Below are 21,379 nucleotides of genomic sequence, written 5' to 3' on the forward strand. Positions count from 1 at the left end.
TTTTCAGTTATTGCTACCCATTTAAATCTGCATGTTTATTTCACGTTGAGCTCACTTATTACTTTGCCCTGTTGGGTTGCTGTTTAAAGGAGTCTGGTGTGTATTTTCATTAAATTACCATTTTGAGTTATTAGTTTAAACTTTGTGAATTTACAGACTAAGTTTTACAAGCAATGTTTTTATGATTTCTACATTTTTACTTGACTGCTGTTGTATTTTCATGATTATATTTCATTTACAAAGTTGTACAGTAGGTTCTCCTCCTAGTGTATCCGCAAGTATGCAAGTTCTTGCTACAGGGAGTGCATATTATTTTCTGTTAAGGTCTCTTGACAAGGCTCTTGTACCTTGACTAAGAAGTAAAGAGCATTCGCTATCCAGTGTTGCAGATGCATGGCTTGCATATTTATTGATTTAATATGGCTGGTATATATATATATATATATATATATATATATATATCCACACTATAAAGTGAGTGTTGGTAAAGAATCAATTTACAATAGCAAGATAATTTACCTAAATACAATCGTATTACTATACAACCAACTTAAGAATAGCAGTGAATCCCTTTATCAAAGCTTCCAGTGAAAGGACATAACCCACCGTTTTCCCATGCTGCTTGCGGCATTTATGTTGTTGTGACCTTGTTTATTGGAGCTTTTCCTTGTCTGTATAAACTAAATCTCCAACAAAGACCAAGGTTTTAGGAATTTTTATTAGTGGATTCCTGTAAAACACATTTCCAGGTTTGAGTCCATATTTGCATAATTTCTCTATCATTAGAATACAACCTTCTTTTAATAAACATTAAGGGATGCAGAAAAATTGTTGTATTATCTACTGACAAGTTTCTTAGAACCAGGTAATTGCTTTTTACATTACAGAGGCACTAATTATATCAAGTGAAATGTAGTGAATGACTAAGGAGTGAACAAGTGCTTTATTCGGAGATTACAATGGTTGAAGTGAAAACAATGTATGATTTCTAATGGATACAAGAAATGGATGTGTGGGTAGCAGATGTTTAATAAAGTAAGCCCTTGGGTAAGGTATCTTGACACAAGGTCTTTTACTAGTTTTGGTTTGCACAGCTGTTATGCTGACCAACCACCATAGATGTTTGCCATATGTTAGCTAAAGTTCTTCTCACTGATATAATTGAAAAAAGTGTTTTGTCCGATATGCATGTTATGAATAACACACAGATTGTAAATCTTATTCCAGTTTATGTCAATACAGACAGTGGGCAAAAATGGGGAATCTGCAGGAACGGCTCAGCTAAGCCAATGGAATCCAGCTGTGGTCGTTTTTGTAACATGCACTTCCAATCAATTGTTGAACCCCCTGGAAAATATACAAGCTGTATTGGAGATTGCATAGTACTGTTACTTTATGGGCTATTGATAAAAAATATAAATAAAATCTATTTCAAATGCATATGAAATGATGGCTGTCACCAGTGATTGCAAAGGCATGCATGGTGCTGGCCCCAAACCCTTCATTTTTGCCATACACACACAAGTGATGTGATGGACTGCATTAGATAGTAAAGCACGCTAAAGCATCAGTCATGTGATATCAACGGACAAGTGTTCCCCTTTAATTTCATCCAGCCTCCCATATACCTCTTTGAGGTCATTAGGCTGTCCTTACATTACTGTCTGCCATCACAGTCTCGATCAGCTTAGATAACAGCAGAGATTCAATGCTAGACCATCTTTGGCAGAAGGTGACCTACACCTTGTTGCTAATATAAGATTCTGTAATATAACTTCAACCATAGTTTGATAATTATGTAATGCTGCATATTACAACATAATCGTTGGGATGCTTTAGTTATGTCCCACCTAACAGATTCAACTGGAAATATCAATTTATCCCAGTACCTTTCCAGTGACTCTCGTAGGAAAACTGTGAAGGGCTGGAGTAGTGCCCAGCATGTCTGACCAGCGAAGGTTCACTCTGATATGCCAACACAACATCTGGCACATCTGGTTTAGAATAGCAGTGCAAGATGTTGGATATCTCTCATTCTCCATAGAGAACAGGTGTCACCTTTTACTATCTGGATAGCCCAGCAAGCATGAAAGGTCTTTAGATATCGTATCTATCGTATCTATCTATCTATCTATCTATCTTATTCTATAGGTGCTTATATTAAAATGTAATTAGTATGAATGGTATTTATGAGCCTATATCAAGCTTGTGTTCTGGATATATTGTGAACATAATGATATGCACTTCCATTTTCACTGCATAATATTACATTTATATTTATACACATCAGGATCTTTCTTTAGATCTACAATAGACAATTCTGCTTCTCTGAACACAAGCACACAAGCAGAGACCTAGACATATCATGTCCTTTCAGCCTAGTCACACGTTTTCCCTGTGTTTTTGTTCACATACTACAAAGAACTTCAGCCTATGCGTACAGGCTTGCACGACCTAAACCCATTCATTCAGGATCCTCACATGCCCTAACGCAATCATACGGGGAACGAGGCAGAACAGCATGACATTCACACTCTAGGTACTAATGTATTTTCACATAGGCAAAAAAAAAAAAGGACAAGAAGATATGTATCTGCAACAAAACCTCATTAATGACACTGAAATACAGACATAGGCACTTAGTCGTTCAGGCAGATACACATCTGTGCTTTTCTGCTCAGGCACCTAAACTCCCAGCTAATGAATGGCAAGCTGAATTGTCTTCAAAACACATGCACACACACTCTCATTCAATCTGTGTTTTGTTTTTTTTTTAGGCAGGAATAGATACCCAGACCATAAACCTTGCAAAATCAATGCGTCTAGATGTATAGCTGTCCAGAAAATAAGAATGCATACATTGCCACAGTTCATGTTAAGATATTTGGCTTTCAAACAGAAGTACAATGTGCTCCATGGTAAACATGTGAGCACTGCAGAGCTATAGACAGAATCATTAATGCCCCTGAAGGTATATTAGTTTCTAATAAAATCAAACTGTATCAATAAATATAGACACAAATTATCTATCTATCTATCTATCTATCTATCTATCTATCTATCTATCTATCTATCTATCTATCTATCTATCTATCTACCTGTTTATCTATCTATATCTATCTATCTGTTTATCTATCTATCTTTATGTACAAGGTAGTTCTTGCTAATGAAAAGCAACGAGTTTGTTCACCTGGGCATAACAACATGTGATTAAGATCCCCCATTAGCCCCACAGAAAATAATGCTCTGCAGAAAGCTATATTGTAAAACATTCACTGCGAGTTGCACTAAATCAGCCGATAGTGCAGTTCTAGGCCCTGTTTGCAATGAGTTATTATCGGTGTTTTCTGCAAAGGCAGGATCCAGTAAATAATAAAGCAGCGAATCCTTGGCTTCCTGACCTCATCTAGAAAAGCCTGTCTCTGCCCGCACGTAATACTGACACTGGAAATCACACATAGGGAGATCTTGGCATTGCCTTCCGTAGAGTATATAGGCCAATCAAGCATGCACTGTATGTGATCTCTAAGAAAAAAAAAATGGTTTGTAGATGATTGCTGAAGTTTGCATTGCTGTGAAAGTATATGCAGAAATGGGAATTTTTACTTAGTCGGCTATTTGCATATCCGTAGGAAATTGTACTTCTGCTGACGGAACCGCAATAGGATACGTGCAAGCTGTTCATCCGTAATAACTTGGAGCCTAATCCTCAATATTCAGTATCCATACTCATATACATTCAGACGCTGCATAGTAACACAAAGAATATTTGGCTGCTCTAGCCAGGTTTCTGGTGTCGGAGCTAAATGAGGTCGTTTTGAGTGACACTAAAGTCAAGTTCTTGTCTATATTAGAATCACACACTCTCAAGGGTTCAGTGAACATTATTTGTTGTGCAAAGGTCAAACAGAACTTAATGCAAAGTGTTAGCGGGCACATTGAAGAACGCCCATGTATACAGACTCCTACAAGCTCTTGGCGTGTAGTGGGAGAGCCCTGGCATGGCCCTAGCTAATTGCCTTCAGTAACTTTCATGCCAGCTTTTATTATCAAGGAGTCATTTGAATAGATAAAAAAAGGTCTGGCTGAATACATTTCCATATCTCGTGATGCATGTAATGTGTGTAGGACATACCGCAGTACATGAGGAGTGTAAGCCCTGCATGGAACTGTCTTTCTATGCCTATGGGAGAGAGCAAAGGTGAGAAGCTAAAGCATCACACAAGAGGAGGGGTAGCTGACATTCAGTATAGAGATATGGGCCGTGAGTGACTAGCAAAGCAACCAAGTTCCCCTTGTAGGTGGTAGATAAGTTGGAGATGTCAAACTCACCAGAAGGAGGAAGCTGCAAACTGAGAAAGCCACTGACCAGTAGGAAACATGCTGCTCCCATTCTGCTGTCCAAACTGAAGTCCCCCGGCCATGAGCCCATTGCAGGGCACAAGTTGAGGTGTCACTGGCTATGAGAGAGTGAAGTCTCAACGTGATTGATTTTAGAGTATCCCTCCATTCCGCAGTACATGGCAATACCCTTCTCTTGCTGAACGATCCATATGTGCACCCTTTAACTGTAGCAGGTCAGCGAGACCCCTCAGCAGGACCTGACTTTCCCCAGAGTGCGCCCTGGACCGGTTTCCAGATACGTCAACACATAGCCAACATCCACTTGCCAGGAGACAACGAGCACAGTTTTCTTGCTCCCTCTGTTCTCCACTCTCCAGTACTGGCTTATGTGGTCTCCACAGCAATGCAGAGCAGTGAAAGGAGAATGAGCCAGTGAGCGAGCGAGGCAGAAAGGGACATGCAGACACGCGCTGGAAAAACACGGTCTGGATCGCAGCTGGTTGGATGGATCGGAGGAAACGCAACAGCTGGTTAAAGTGGCAGCTTCTGTGATGCTGATGGGAGGAAACAGGATTGCTGCAGCCGCAGGCATCCTAACCCCAGCTGCTGTCTGTCAGGGATGGGGGGGAGGAGGGAGTAATATGCATTTAATGCAGGAATAGATTGAGATTTATGCAAGGGAGAGCAGCAAGAATTCCTTCACAGCAAGAATCATACAGTGTTTATGCAAATGTTTAAAAATGATCATAATTCTGATACGTACAACAGTCTCTATTGACTCCTGAAAAGTGAACTGGGACCCATTGCCGGAGAACAGGAAAGCAATATATAGCCAAAATGAAATCCTTCTCTGCAATACAGTATGTGTCAGCCTTTAATGAAGGTATCCCAAGGGAGGTGCACTTTGTCCCCGTGAAATGAGAAGCAGCTAGAGACCTTGCTGAATGTCTTGAGAACATGTTGTCATACACTGCTATTGAAAATAAGATTACCCACAAACCACCCTGGCATACAAAGCATGCTGAGGTTTGTAGTACACCACAAATCTCAATGAGAAGATAAAAGCTACGTCTGTTATTTAACTATTTCATTACCAGAGATCATTAAAGCCTAGAGCAAATTTATCAGCGATAGTATGCATCTGTAAACTTGACAGTGACGCTACTACTAATTTGCTTACCTAAATGACACATTTTTAGGGCACTTTCACACCAAATGAATTTGGATGCATTTCTTCAACGCATTCACAAAGCAGACAGGAAAAAAAGCAATGCCTTCTAAAGAGAATATACAATTGCATTGTGTTGCAGTGCATGGAAATATTGCTGCAGCCTGTGTTTTTCTGCAACTTGACTCTGGAAAAAATGAAAGTGAAAAAAATGACAAAAAATGCTCCTAAAAAAGCATTGCAATGCATAGAGAGAAAGCAGCACAATGAAACGCATTTTTAAGAAGAGCTCTGGAATAGGCAAAAAAAAAAAAAATCACCCATTATTACACCCTCCGTACCAGGGGCGGACTGACCATTTGGAAACTCGGGCACTGCCCGAGGGCCCGGGGTCAGTAGGGGGCCCCATGAGATGCCCCTGGTACCTTTTTCATAGGCTTTTTTGAGTTTGGGCAAGGACACAGGGGCCCCATGATCACCTATTGCCCGGGGGCCCCATGAGTTGTCAGTCCGCCCCTGCTCCGTACACAATATACTAAACAGTTTTGGAAATCCTTGCCATTTAGGAGAAAATTCTAATAGAATTTTCATGACCTCATCTCTAATTTAAAAGATAATGGCATCTGCTCTGCCAAGGAGAAGGTGTTACAGCAGGGATTACATCATATCCTTTCCCCTCTCTGGAAAAAGGAAACTACAGTTCCCATCAACCACAGGGAATTGTAGTGCATGTAGGCGGGTACACTAGGCCTATACATATTGAATGTGTCTTACATTCAATATGAATGTGTCTTACATTCATAGCAGCCACTGGCATTGCAAACAGGGAACCAAAGAGATTTAACTGTTTGATTTAAAAAGGAATAGGCTATTTCAGAGCAGCTACTGAGTGAACCACAAGATGGATGACATATTCAGTGAAGGTAGGAAATCAGCAGTTTTTCCTGGAGTTCTGCTTTAAAAATGAATGCCAGTGCATACAAAAACACTTGCATTAATGCAGAGAATGCAGGTGCTGTGATGTGCATGGGTCCTTACATTTTTTAATATTGTATTATATAAAATATAAGTTTCATAAAATAGCTGCTCATCCTGCACTTGTTCCCGCACTATACTTCTCAAATTTGCCTTAGTGTCTACTGTTAGTTTCTTCACTTCCTGTACTAGGTGACGCTACCTGTGCTGTTCCCTAAACAGAAGGAGTGATCACCATTCTTAGGCCCCTTTCACACGGGGTAGACTCTGTTTTGCTCAGCAGGGGATCTGTCCGCTGATCCCCTGCTGATCAAAGCAGAATTGGTGAATGACAGGTCCGTGTCCGTTCAGTTTATGCAGAGCTGACATGGACACAGCACGCTCTGTTTCATGGATCAGCAGGTGTAAATGGACCTGCTGCCCATTTACACCTGACTGCCCTTTGGTCCAATACACCTAGAAGGAGGGTGACGGATCCCCTTCCATGTTTTTTAGTGGACCGGATCAGATTCGAGGTAGACGGTTGTAAACAGACACAATCCATTTACAACCGCTGGTCCGTAAGGATTCAAGGACCATCTGATCAGATCCCTTGAAATCTGACAGGTGGACCTGATCAGATCTCCTGTGTGAAAAGGGCCCCCAAAACTGTATTCCACAGAGGTAACTACAACTGGCAGGTTTTCTTGTAAACAAACCTCAGATGATCACCATGATTGTCTGTCTTGGCAATAAGATGATCAGAAATCACCAAGCTGATTGGTTCCTGACAGTTAGCATTAAACCAGTGGCTGTCAGTAGCAGTGTAGATTTATTTGAAAATGAAAAAGTCCTTGAAGTTGCACATCTCTGCAAAACCCTGTGGGAAGGTATGTGACAGTATCAGTAACCAGAAACCGGAGTTCAAATCTCTCTTGCTGCACTCAAAATGGAATCCAGCACTTGCTGAGGTGACGCCCTTGGTAGATCAGGGAATCTTGTTTTCTAGCAGAAAAGAACAAAACAGGGTGCACTTTCCTTGTGCATTACCATGATAATATGAAACATATTTAAAAATACAAAAACATACTCATAAGCCAAAAAGGTCATAAAAGCAGAGACAAGAAGTCAAAGGAAGCAATAGATCATTGCTCTGAGGAAAGGAGTTCAACTCCTGAAACGCGTTAGCACTTTACCCGAGGACCTATGCTGTCCACAACTGGCATCCTTTGACTTCTTGTCTCTGTTTTTATGACTTTTTTGGCTTGTTAGTATGCATTTGTATTTTTATATAAATTTCATATTATCACGGTAATGCATGAGGAGAGTTATCACGTACCTGGTGATGGAGGCCAATGGCGAGAGGGCTTCCCTTGCCGCTAAGTTCCGGATCCTCCTGAGAGTGGGACAGCGGGAATCAGGCCCAAAGTTACACAGGTCGCCTGTAGGAGTGCTGGTTGGTGGTCCACTCAGAAGCACAGCTAGTGCACGGAGATAGGTCTGCAGACAGGAGGCGCCTGTGCGTGGTATGCAAGCCCTTCTGGGATTTAGATGTTTACTGGGTAGTCGGTTCAAGCCAAGGTCAGGTACCAGGTGGGAATCAGAGCAGATGTAGTCAGATGGGATAGCTGAGGTCATACACAGAGGAGCGAGAGAGAGAGTATCCATAAGACAAGCCGAGGTCAGATCAGGGGTAAATCAGAGTAGACAGGTTCAGGAGAAAGCCGAGTCGGTAACAGGAAATCACAGGTCAGAATCACAGGAAACAGGAACCAGGAACGGGGCATGGGGAGCTAGAGATCATCCAGCAACTAGAGGAAGTGATGAGCCTCCTTATAAAGGCCATCTGGCACCAGACTGAGGCTGATGTGTACTTCTGCGGCCATGTAGTGTACTGGCAGAAATGCCAGATCTTCCAGAACTTCTGCCGTGGACAGGACCCTGAGAAGAGTGCAACCTGTTTTGTTCTTTTTCTGCATGTGACAGCCCAGGCTCCAACCTGGTCTGCTCCACCCCTGGAGCTTAGTCATGGGGATAAAAGAATGTAGCAGTGTACATTTATTTGAAAACAAAAAAGTTCTTGAAGTCGCACATCTCTGCAAAACCCTGTGGGAAGGTATGTGACAGCATCAGTAACCATAAACTGGCGCTCAAATCTCTCTTGCTGCACTCAAAATGGAATCCTGCACTTGCTGAGGTGCCCCCCTTGGTAGATCGGGGAATCTTGTTACTAGCAGAAAAGAACAAAACAGAGCGCACTCTCCTCGTGCATTACCGTGATAATATGAAATTTATTTAAAAATAAAAAAACATACTCACTCACAAGCCAAAAAGGTCATAAAAGCAGAGACAAGAAGTCAAAGGAAGCAATAGACCATTGCTCTGAGGAAGGGAGTTCGACTCCCGAAACGCGATAAACTTTACCCGAGGACCCATGCTATCCACGACTTCTTGTCCTTTTACTTCTTGTCTCTGTTTTTATGACCTTTTTGGCTTTTGAATGAGTATGTTTTTGTATTTTTAAATAAATTTCATATTATCATGGTAATGCATGAGGAGAGTGCGCCCTGTTTTGTTCTTTTCTGCAAGTGACAGCCCGGGCTCCAACCTGGCCTGCTCCGCCCCTGGAGCTTAGTTATGGGGATAAAAGAATGTGCGATTTCCCCGTATGACCACTATGATGCTGAATGAAGAGATGTCGAGTATCTGTAACGGCTCCCAACAGAAATTCTTGAAAATATGGGAGCCGAGGTTGAAATATGCCTTTCCTATGCTCCCCCCGGCTAGTCTGGGGTTGTGATATTGCTCTGTATTGGCATTCTCGGACCCCTGCTCTTGGTCTTGTTGTTTTTTTCCTTTTGTACTCCTCTTTCCTTTTCTTTTCCTGTATGTTCTTGGTGTGGCAGTGGATAGCTGCCTTTAGTTTGAGTTACTGTTGGTGTTATACTAATGTTTTTGTCATTTATGTGCCATTGATTATTATTATTATTACTACGAGTTTATATAGCGCCAAAGGGTTTGCTCAGCGCTGTACAATAGGCCACTGTGTGGGCGCACCTTTTGCTCTTTTGGTGTTAGAGCATTGTTTTCTTTTATTTTCTTTTTTATGTGCAATTGATAGCCCCTGCGTGGGCGTGTTTTGTTGCTCCTGTCTTAAACTATTTATATATTAATAAAAACATTGAAATACAAAAGAATGTGCGACTTTCAGGACATTTTCCTTTTCCATTAGATGTCTAGAGCTGGGAGCTCTGTTCTTGTCTGCACTGCAAGTGGTTGCCATACAAGAGGACACAGCTGAGCCTTGAGAAGCACCTGTCATTTCAGTTTGGGGCACAGCACAGATTTAGAACTAGGAGCACTCAGAGGTGCACATTGACATTTCCTGGATAGAGCATAGATTATCATTCTCTTAGCATGTGGCATCATGTCTGACAATGTAAATCTACAGATTGGTAATGTAGCATACACCAAAATCCAGGTGCCTTTCAACTAAATTGGACTACACACCATTATCACACTTCATCACATGCCACAAAGGATCACAAGTTGGCAGTGTACCCTAGTTGCTACATTTTTGCTCTTCGGTGATGAATGGAAAAGGATTGAGGGGATTTTAATTTTTCCAAAGGTTGCAAAGTTACAGCAATGTAATTTAAGACGCAACAACATTTACGCTTTATCTTCAAACACACTGAAGGGTCTATTTATAAATGTTTTCGTGCAAGATTTATACAGCTTTCACCCAAGAATAATTGGATTTAGTTGGAAAAGATGTATGAAGACATTTATAAATAGACCTCTATAAATAGGCAAAGAGAAGTCCATGTGAGTATTGTGGTTAGTCTAATTTAAAAGGGAACTTTAGGTAAAAAATAAAAAATGGGTAGACAGGCAGGATTTTTAATGCAGAAGAGACATGCGTTGTATCTTCTGCATTAAAGTTACCTACCCGCCTGTCCACCCCCATACAGTGAGCTGCGCAGGCACAGCTCACGGTACAAATTTGGCAATGCAGAATTTGATGGAACTCTCTTGCATACGCGGGAGTTACAACATCCCCACCCAGCCAATGACGGCAGCTGGCATTTGGGACCCGGGAGCCAGCCTACCGACGTTGTGAGCGGTGAGGCTGGGGGCTCCGAAACAGTGCATCACGGGATCAAAGGTGAGTATAGTTCTGCTTTAAGCTAGCCACAGACAGTTGAAAATTCATCTTGTTCTGCATGGATTTTCAATCAGTGTGTGGTAGTCCCTACTCAACAGAAGTCGAACATTAGATCGAATTCTGTCATAGAGACATGCTAGAAAATTGTTTTAGATCAGTGGCTGCAGCTGTTGATCAGTGTATTCCCTCTCAGTGTAAATTCCCCCCCAGCACAAATATCTTCCACAAGCACAAATCCCCCCCTCAATGGAAATGCTCCAAATATCCCCCCAGAACAAATCATCTTATCCCCCTTAATCCCCTCTTCCATCACAGACCTTAATTACCAGGATCTTACCAGTGGGTTGTCTCCTTCCACCCAGGCTCTGACTCAGGATCTGTCAGAGGCAGGCTGTGATTGGGAGGGGGTGCGTGCACTGTCCTCTGAAATGTCAGAACTGAGGAGGAGCCTATGAGAAGACTCCCTTGGCACTCTGACACTAACTGTTTCTATACCGTGCAGCTAGCAGGGACCCAGGAACACCCACAGGTGATGTGGTCAAGTGTCCTGGGTGCCCAATGCTAGTGATCACTGACACTGCAGCAGCCCACTGGCAGCCCCCTCCCATGCTATCACAGTGCATCCTAGGCAAGTGTCCCTTCTGCCCACCCCTTGTCCCAGCCCTGCCTGTAAGTGTGTGAGATGGGGAAACAGCTCTCATTGTTTGAACACTGTTTGTGTGGAAGTAAATTAATGTTTTGACTGCCATTTTGAGGTTTAGCCACAAGATGTCACTGTTTTTCTAACACAGGCTCAGATTGTATAGATATTTGTATATTCATGAAGAGGTGGGGTTTTGCACTCGGAGTTGGAGTTTAGTGAACAGGAAGAGGAGACTGCAGCCATTTTTTTTAGACGATGCTGAATGAAGGGGCCGTGTGAGCTGATGAGATTGCTGCCAGGAAGCTGATGAGATTGCTGCCAGGAATACTGATGAGATTGCTGCCAGGAAGCTGATGAGATTGCTGCCAGGAATTCTGATGAGATTGCTGCTGGGAAGGCTGATGAGAGCAGAGGAACTAAGCAACATATACGGCAAGACCGCATGCTTGTTGGAGAGACATTTGTTCTGTTCAGAGTCACCAGCGGATACAAAGCAGACCCGGGTCTGTAAGATCGTGCACACACCTCATTTCAGTGTTGGTGCCTTGAGACTGAGTCCAGGCCTATAGTTAGTTAGTTAGGGTCTCTGTGTTAGGCCACAAGTGTTGTTACTGATTATTGGAAGGACTCCACAACTTAAAGTGACATTTCACTCAAGCCAGATTGGCGTTTTGCTCAGAAGGAATACTCAGGCACGTGCTACAGGACCAGTTATGGAAGGGGGAATACTGTAGATTTGTGTAAGATTGTAAGCTATTGTGCTGCACCGCAGGCTAGCCCATACCGTACACCCATACACTGATTCCTGCTCTTTTAGGGTAATAACAGGTAAGGTGTGGCAGCTTAGATGTGCCCGCCAGTAGGTAAATTACTTCACTTTCTACCTTCATCCATCAGAAGGCACCGTGCTGTGCAGCACAAGGGTCTCAGCCTTTGGGCTGGGTGTATGTAAATTTATTGTATGTTTCCAGCATTTGTGGTTGTGTTTATTTGCCACATCTAAGTAAAATTCTGTTGTGGCAAAAGCTGGTGTTGGGGTTGCTTTGCTCGTTCATGACTTCACTGTATCCTGGGGAGCCCACCCCGGTACATGGCTTACAACTTGGCGTAGTCGGCAGGATACAGCGACCGTTATGGACGGGAATGTGGCGGGAGATCTTCCCCCGGTGCCAATGGCACCGGTCCAGTACCCAGCTCAGGATGCGCCGGTGCAAGACCAAGTTGCCGCAACACCGCTGATACAGCTTGCCCCCGCCCTGCCCATACCAGTAGGGTACATTCCTGTGGGGGCACTGTTGAGTCACCTGCCAAAATTTGACGGTAAAAATATGACGTTGCAGGACTGGACTGAAAGAGTGCGAAGTGCGGTTAGAATGTGTAACCTGACATCCGAGCTGCGGGCAGAGGTTGTATTGGGGGCTCTAGAGGGTGATGTCAGACGGACAGTAATGGTAAGGCCCAAATCTGAGAGAGACACCCTAGAGAAAATATTCTCCCTGCTGGAGAGAGCCCAAGGGGGGCGTGCTAAAGTAGTGCAGCTGCGGAGCCACTTCTTCAACCGACCACAGCAAGAGGACTTCACTGTATCCTGGGGAGCCCACCCCGGTACACGGGTTACAAGTGTAACTGGATTGCATCAGATAAAAATCAGGTAACTTGCCCTGCTATACAGGATTGTGATGTGTGGAAAAGCTGCATAAATCCTAGGACTGGATGGATGGAAAAACACATTCTTTGCTAGGTAAAACAGCTCCTTAATAAGCATTTAAAGTGGTAATACATCCAAAAGCAAACATTTATCACACTGCAGCTTACCAATTTTTAGATGTGGTAGCTGCATTAGTTTTCTTTTTGAGAATATTGGTTGAATATTGAAGAATATTGGTTGAATACACATCTGTGTGTGTGCCTCCATGTTCCCAAGTGTACTTGAGGGTACCTTTAAGTAACACGGAGGTTAATAAATTCTATAAGGATACAGATTATTTGGCTTAAATCCTAGCATCTTTCTCTTATTTTCACCTTGAGATCTGCCCAGTAAGTCTGTTTTTTACAGCAGAGCAAGCTCTCTTGCAGATGTAATAGTTAGAGGGTTGAGACAAACCATTTACCACTGAAAGGGTACTTACAATAATCAGCTTTTATTTATTTATGTAAAACCTTTATCCCAAAGAAAAAAAACTGTTGCTGTAACTGCTTATAAAGTGTAAGCAAGAGTTTGGCTTCAATGTGATACTGTATTTAAATCTACTAGTAAGTTTAAAACTCTCTTCCCCCAGAATGATTATGCTACTGTCCAAAGGAGCCGCTGCAATCCTTCATCCAGAGTTTGGGCACTCTAATACAGGAGGTGTGTTACTGGCCAGATTACCAGATGAAAATAGAAGGAAGAAAGCTTAAAAAAAGAAAACGTGTGCAGCCACCGCATCTATGGATTTTTTTTGCTGCTTTTATTTTTGTGATGTTAGAGGTTTGTCTGGAGTTGTCTGGAGTTCAGCTTTAACAAGTCACTACATGTGTCACCTGTCTTGCTGTATAAAACTTGTGAAAACCTAATGCGCTTCTATTAAAATCACCCAATAGCTGCAATGCTAAAAGCGCCGCACTGCGAGTACACCTGTCTTGCTGTGCAGTGGGGAGAATATGTATAAATAACAAAACTGGCTGTGCAAAACTACAAATCTGTTTGCAGATAAGACAATAAGGGCCCATTTACATTTGCGTATTACATTAATGTGTATGTTACCCTAAACATTTTTTTTCTATGTGTATGCTCACTTATGTGCATTTTATAAATCATACTCTCCATCGTTTTCATCTACTTTCATCTCAAGAGTCTGGTTGCTCCTGCTAGTCAATTTTCATTCTTGTTCTAAAGTGACCACACAAAGCTCAGAAGCTGATCTGTGTAATTGTGGTCAGTCTTCATCCTTTGGTTGGCCATTCAGAGGTACACAACACTGTGCAGACACACAGCATACCTGTATTGTTTAATTTGTTCAGCTACCACACCCCCTGACCAATCACAACCTGCCTCTGGCATACACCTCATCTAAATCATAGCCTGCCTATTGAATATGCCTCCTGCTCAAGCACAGCCAGCCTCAGGCAGAACAGACTGTGAAATACAGGTATGCTCTGTGTCCTATAACCCCACCCCCACTATCAGGAAAAAGAGATGCACGGTCATGTAACAAAAAAAAAGTAAAACAGATCTTTTCTGAAACTAAGCAAAAGCAGTTATGGTGTCCCCATTGTTAGAATTGTATTGTAATGTAATGTCTATAACATTGTATGTTCACAACGCCTTTCATGCATGTGCATTACTGCAAGGTATATCATTAATTAACTTGCGTTGCATCAGGGCAGCCCTTTGAAGTCAGTTGGCTTCTAATGCACAAAAACGTTTGAATTATTGTACATGCCACTAAATTTTAGCTACAGTGCATTATGGTGCATTGCCATTCATTGCAGAACATTGCAATGCATGTGTGTTGCCTTTGTTGCAGTGCTTTTAAAAATGAATTGCATTGCAATGCTTCAACACATGTTTTGTGCGACACAGAGGTATTATTCCTCAACATACACTATATTGCCAAAAGTATTGGGCCAGCCCTCCAAATCATTGGATTCAGGTGTTCCAATCCCCTCCATTGCCACAGGTGTTTAAAATCAAGCACCTAGGCATGTAGACTGCTTCTACAAACATTTATGAAAGAATGGGTCGCTCTCAGGAGCTCAGTGAATTCAAGCTGTGATAGGTTGCTACCTGTGCAATAAGTCCATTCGTGAAATTTCCTTGCTACTAAATATTCCACGGTCAACTGTTAGTGGTATTGTAACAAAGTGGAAGCAACTGAGAACAACAGCAACTCAGCCACAAGGTGGTAGGCCACGTAAAGTGACAGAGCGGGATCAGTGCATGCTGAAGTGCACAGTAGTAGCCAACTGTCTGCAAAGTCAATAGCTAAATACCTCCAAGCTTCAGGGAATGGGTTTCCATGGCCGAGCAGCTGCATCCAAGCCTTACATCACCAAGTGCACTGCAATGCGTAGGATGCAGTGGTGTAAAGTATGCCGCCATTGGACTCTAGAGCAGTGGAGATATGTTCTCTGGAGTGACGAATCATGCTTCTCTGTCTGGCAATCTGATGGACGTGTCTGGGTTTGGCAGTTGCCAGGAGAATGGTACTTGCCTGACTGCATCATGCCAAGTGTAACGTTTGGTGGGGATTATGGTGTGGGGTTGCTTTTCAGGGGTTGGGCTTGGCCCCTTAGTTCCAGTGAAGCTTACTCTTAAGGCATTGGCATACCAAGACATTTGAACAATTTCATGCTCCCAACTTTGTGGGAACAGTTTGGGGGTGGCCCCTTCCTGTTCCAACATGACTGCAAACCAGTGCACAAAGCAAGGTCCATAAAGACATGGATGAGTGAGTTTGGGGTGGAGGAACTTGACTGGCCAACACAGAGTCCTGACCTCAACCCAATAGAACACCTTTGGGATGAATTACAGTGGAGACTGTGAGCCAGGCCTTCTCATCCAACATCAGTGCCTGACCTCATAAATGTGCTTCTGAAAGAATGGTCAAACATTCCCATAGACACACTCCTAAACCTTGAGGACAGGCTTACCAGAAGATGTGAAGCTGTTATAGCTGCAAAGGGTGGGCCACATTAATATTAAACCCTACGGACTAAGACTGGGATGCCATTAAAGTTCATGTGTGTGTAAAGGCAGGCATCCCTTGAACGCAGAGATTTCTATTGAAGAACTACTGGATGTTGTTAAGCATCTCCCCACTCACAAGTCTCCAGGGCCGGACGGTCTTCCCTATTCATACTACAAAACCTTCATTGGCATCCTGGCTCCTCATCTTCTGAGTTTGTTTTGGGATCTGTTAAAGGGGTCTCCCCTGCACAATGATTTTACACACTCTTATATTTCTGTGCTCCCGAAACCAGATAAGGACAACCACTCTCTCCCTGACAATTATGGTCTCATAGCGTAACTAAACTCTAACTACAAAATTTTCACGAAAATACTGGCCAATAGGTTGGCTGGATGTATCTCCAAGCTCATACATAGAGACCAGGTGGGCTTCGTCCCCGCTAGACATGCAGCAGATAATACTAGGAGGACCATTGATTTGATTGATATTGTCAACAAGTCCCCGTTCACGAAACCTGCTCTCTTGTTGAGCTTGGACGATCAAAAAGCCTTCAACCGATTAACCTCTTGGTGCTGGCCGAACACAAATGTGCTGCCTCCTGGCGTCTGAGCCTAGACGCCGAGCGGCCGCACATTTTCGTTCTATTAAAAAAACTATATGTGCTGAGAGTGCACGCCCTGTGCGCTCCCAGCACACATGTCCGGTACTCACTCCTCTTTTGATCGGGACCTTTCCCGATCATATGACCGTTGTGACGGTGTATCACGGCGGTCACATGACCCTAAACCCCACCCACCTCCCAGCTTCTGAAACCCTTAAAGGGCCGGGAGGTGCTGGCACCAAGGGATTAAGTTGGCCTTATATGTTTCTTGTGTTGGAGAGATTTGGCTTCAGTGGTTCATTTGTGGCAGCTTTGATAGGTCTCTACTCCACCCCCTCCTCCCAGGTCAAACTGGCTTTGTTCTTATCACCTTCTTTTCCGGTGCCTAATGGTATGTGCCAGGGTTGCACTCTTTCTCCTCTACTGTTCATTCTCTGCCTGGAACCCCTGGCTATTGCTGACAGATCAAATCCTGATATTCAGGGGATATGCACCCACAACAGTGACTTTAAGCTGTCTTTGTTTGCTGATGATATTTTCCTAACCCTGACGGAACCCCACACTACTCTTCCTGTTCTGCATCGTACTCTCCAACTCTTTGGGGCCCTATCAGGTTATCAGGTTAACAGGTATAAAACTGAAGATTTACCACTCTGCATTCCCCCTTCTATTCTATCCTCTCTTCAGTCAAATTAATCCTACTACTGGTATTCCTACTGCTGGTGCCCCCATTCCTTGCAATATTTAGATACCAACCTTACCTCTTCTTACAATTCCCTCTATGAAGCTACCCCCCCCCCCCCTTTCACGCTATTTCTCAATCCTTAACATCTTGGGACAACCTGGCCATATCCTTTCTTGGAAGCATTAATGTACTACAGTAAAATGACTATATACTGCCCAAGGTTTTGTATCTGTTTGAGATGCTTCCTGTTCCTATCCCTATTTCCAAACTCCGTTCCCTGCAGAAATCTTTCCTCCACTTTGTTTGGCATTGCCCGTTTGGTTCTTCTCTTGAAACAACCTAGGGGGAAGGTCTGGGGGCTCCAGATATTGTGTCGTATTATTTAGCTACTTACCTCCGTACTCTCACCTCCTGGTCCTCTTAGCGTCTCCCTAACAAATGGTCCGAGACTGAATGGCTACAGCTCTGCCCATTGCATCCTCTTTCTCTACTCTGGACTATGACCAACGCTGAAATTTCCTCCTATAGACATCTACTGCTTGGGCCTATGCTTTTTACGCTGTATATATGGAGGAAGTATAGGTGTAGATTTGCCCTGTCCTCTTCTTGTTCACCTCTGACCAATATCATTCTTAATCCCAGTATTCCTGATTGTTTGACCCTGGCCCGTATTGGCCCCTGGGCTAAAGCCAATTTATTCTAACTGCGACATTTGGTCTACCCAGTGACTCGAAAGCTTAGACCGTTTCTCGAGTTACAGAAAACGTCACACCTTCCTCATCAGTACTATGTTTACCTTCAGATACAGCACTTTTTCTTCTCCAAGACTCCCTCCCTGACCCTAGAGAAGCCTACTCTTTTCTAACGCATCTGCATTCAGAGTCCATACCAACAGGGCTTAATCTCCTCTATTTATAAGTTACTTCAAGACACTTGCCCCTTTCTACTGAAACACGTCTTTACATGCGAAAGTGGTCCTGAATCCTTCAACAGGATATTCCCTTAGATCAATTGAGCAGGATTTGGGAGGATGCCTCTAGATCTTCTATATGTGTGGTATACAAAGGAAATACTTTTTGATGTTCTGGTACAAGACTCCTGAGGTTCTCCATGCCCGCAATCCGAATGGTTCTCCTGGCTGCTGGTGATGTGGTGAAGAAAGTGGCACCCTTTTCCACATTTTTTGGCTTTGCCATCACATTGCCCCTTTCTGGAGAGAGGTCCTTAGTCTTTTGCGGCTACTTTTACGGGTCCACATTCCATTTGGCCCCATCCACTTTTTACTGGGCCAACCTTTTCTGGGCCTCTCTAAACCTGCCAAGAAACTATCTTCTCACATCCTAACAGCGGCCAGGAGAACCATTAAAATGTATTGGCTTTCCACTATGCCTCCTACACGGTAGGAATTGGTTAGAGTTGTTACTGAAATTTGAAGAATGGAGTACCTCACTGCTATGCATGCTAGTCTTGTCCCCCTTTTTGAAGCAGTGTGGGAATCATGTGATCTTTACATTTTTGATGTATCTACTCAAATATCTGATGTTGTTAGCTAATCCACTATTATTCATTGACATTCTGTGTATCTGCATTTCATTGATGAACCTGTTTTCTTTCTTCTTCTGTTTATTTGTGACTGTTACTACAAACTCTATGCAATCTTTTGTTTATTGTATGCCTTTTGAAAACCCAATAAAAACTAAATTATAAAAAAAAAGGCAGGCGTCACAATACTTTTGGCAATATGATGTATATGTACTGTATTTCTACTGTGTACTTTACTATTTGCCTGTAGTATTGCTTTAATGTCACAGGCATTGAACAATCCTAAAAATGAAATCTCTTCAGTTCATGTAGTAGTTGACAATAAATGAAACAAACTTTGCCTGAGTAAGTAGTGAAAATGTTTAGTTGCTCAGTAGCAATCAAGAAGCTGCCAATGCAGCAAAGCCTGTACACAGCAGTCTCAGTCCCTAATATTTTAAGAATAGCTAATAAGAATTGCATTCAATACAAGACGTGGTTCTGCGCTACTGCCCAGACATAAAGAGTAAGAATAGACACGCAGCCTTACATTAAGCAAACAGAACAAAGGAAGTGGTATTGTCCTATGGACATGAAGACATTTCCGCATTTAAAAGTTACAACTCTGGTACAGTAAGAAATAAAATCAAAATGAGTGCTTTGCCTGGAAATTGGAACAATGTGGTTAAGTGATGTTTTTTATACCCATAAACAATATTAAAACATAAGCTGTATGTGGCAGGGGCTGCATATAAAACAGACTGACCCCAAGATGAGTTTTTACTGCAAATACAGCAATGCCGCTGATTGTGGTTTGATGGAGTTTTATTGTCACTCGTGTCATGGGACTGTGTTAATTATGTGACTCCCTCGATCCTGTGAAATTTAAATTGATGGTCAGTGTCAGTGTCCATTGCACCAGATGAAGCCGGAACTGTGAATCTAGTCAAGCAGATGGACTCTGACTGTGTGACAGTAATCAAGCGGCGTTGGTTTTCCTTTTCCTGTGAATACTTCCATTAAAGTTGCATTATCTTTTGTCCAGTAGCTTCAGTCTTTCCAGAGCAGCAGCCACTTTCGGACTACTAGACAAAACAGCAGTTGCTGGGCATTTATGTTACTGACAGTGAAGCTGAAGAAGATCATTGTCACTGTTGCAGATGTAGAAGATTACTTTAGGGGTATAGTATGATATGCAAAATCCAACTCCAGTGTCTTTTTTTTTGTGAGTAAGAGTTAAAACAGTGGTGGTAAACCTATAGGGGACTTAGGTGCAGCTCCTGAGATTACTAATGGGTTACATATCATATTCTGTAAATATAATGCTACAAAAGACTGTTAGAGACTAATATCTCATATAACAGAAATGGTCAGAGACTGTGGACTTAATAACAGAGATTGTCCGAGACTGCAAACCATAGAAATACAGAAAGGAGTGCTAGAACAAAACCAGATAAAAGAGTGCAAAATAATTACAATTGTTGACAAAAACGTCATATGAAGACAGCCAATGTATTTTCAGGTGCAGCACCACTCCACCTTCAAAAACACTCCCCCACCATGAGGACTCAACACAGTTGTTGCTTAGCAACTACTGTCAGGTTGTCCCTCCATGTGGAGAATTCAAGGTCGGCTCTAATACAGATCTGTGAAGTTGCTGTTTCCTTTGAGTCTGGGTCTGCATGTAGGTGGGTCCCCAACTTGACTGTATCACCCACCTGCTCTCCTCCAGTGCCTGCCTAAAACAGGGCTGACTAAGGCCTAACACGCTGGCCGTACACAGTCCACAGCCCATACAGAACTCCATTTCTGCTACACGTCTGAACATATGGTGGGTCCTAGACACACCACTCGGTGTTCTTCTGTTCACCAATAGCAACAACTCTTCATGGCTGGGACATTCCTTGCATCAGGGCTAATGTCTCTAGATGCAGGCTAGGGTTTAGACAGTCTCCCAAACACCTGAGGCCTACGTGGCAAGGGAGCTCAGGTCACTTTCTGCATGCATAAGGTGAACTCTTAATAATAACCCTTTCCTTTCTAACCCAAGGCTGCTAACTCATACCTTTCCATGTGATAGAGTCCATTTGCTCACAAGGTCCATTCAATCCTCTGTGGGACATCTCAACTGGGTACCTGCTGAGAGGTAATAGTTACATCAGTCCACTGTCCTTTTTGTTCTCTCCCATTTGTTCCAAGGACTTCCTTGAGCAGAGCCTCTCCCTTTCTTATAAGCAACACAGGGTGGAGGGCAGATCTTAGAAAGCCCAGGAAAATGCAGAGCCTGTGTTAACCCCTTCCCACCTGGGCAGCCTGTAGCTCACTGCATATTACAATGAAAGTAGGCGTACCTCGGTTTACAAATTTAATGCGTTCTCCGGGACGTTTCGTATAGCAAAAAATTAGTAAACCGAAAAGTGGTTTCACATAGGAATTCATTGAAAACCAATTAATCTGTTACGGAGGTTATAAAAAGTAAAAAAAAAGTATTTTATCTGTTCAAAACTCTTTATAAAGTGCACTTTAAAGGCATAAATACTGTATAGAGACATTTATTTATTTATTTCAGGTACTTATTTAGCGCCGTCAATTTACGCAGCGCTTTACACATGTATATTGTAC

General features: G+C 42.8%; 1 protein-coding gene across 1 annotated transcript in view; it reads right to left on the reverse strand.

The window, feature by feature from the left end:
- The window catches only part of LOC149471170 (netrin receptor UNC5A-like), a 507,267-nt gene extending 502,469 nt beyond the window's left edge, over nucleotides 1-4,798 (reverse strand). Inside the window, exon 1 of the mRNA XM_089693614.1 lies at nucleotides 4,333-4,798. Coding sequence (XP_089549740.1) covers nucleotides 4,333-4,432 — 100 coding nt within the window. The 5' untranslated portion in view covers nucleotides 4,433-4,798. The remainder of the gene's footprint in view (nucleotides 1-4,332) is intronic.
- Nucleotides 4,799-21,379: the final 16,581 nt, after the last annotated feature.

The sequence above is a fragment of the Staurois parvus genome, unplaced genomic scaffold (assembly GCF_062004578.1).
Source record: "Staurois parvus isolate SC_StPar_1 unplaced genomic scaffold, SC_StPar_1.0 ptg000025l, whole genome shotgun sequence".
NCBI classification, from domain to species: Eukaryota; Metazoa; Chordata; class Amphibia; order Anura; family Ranidae; genus Staurois; species Staurois parvus.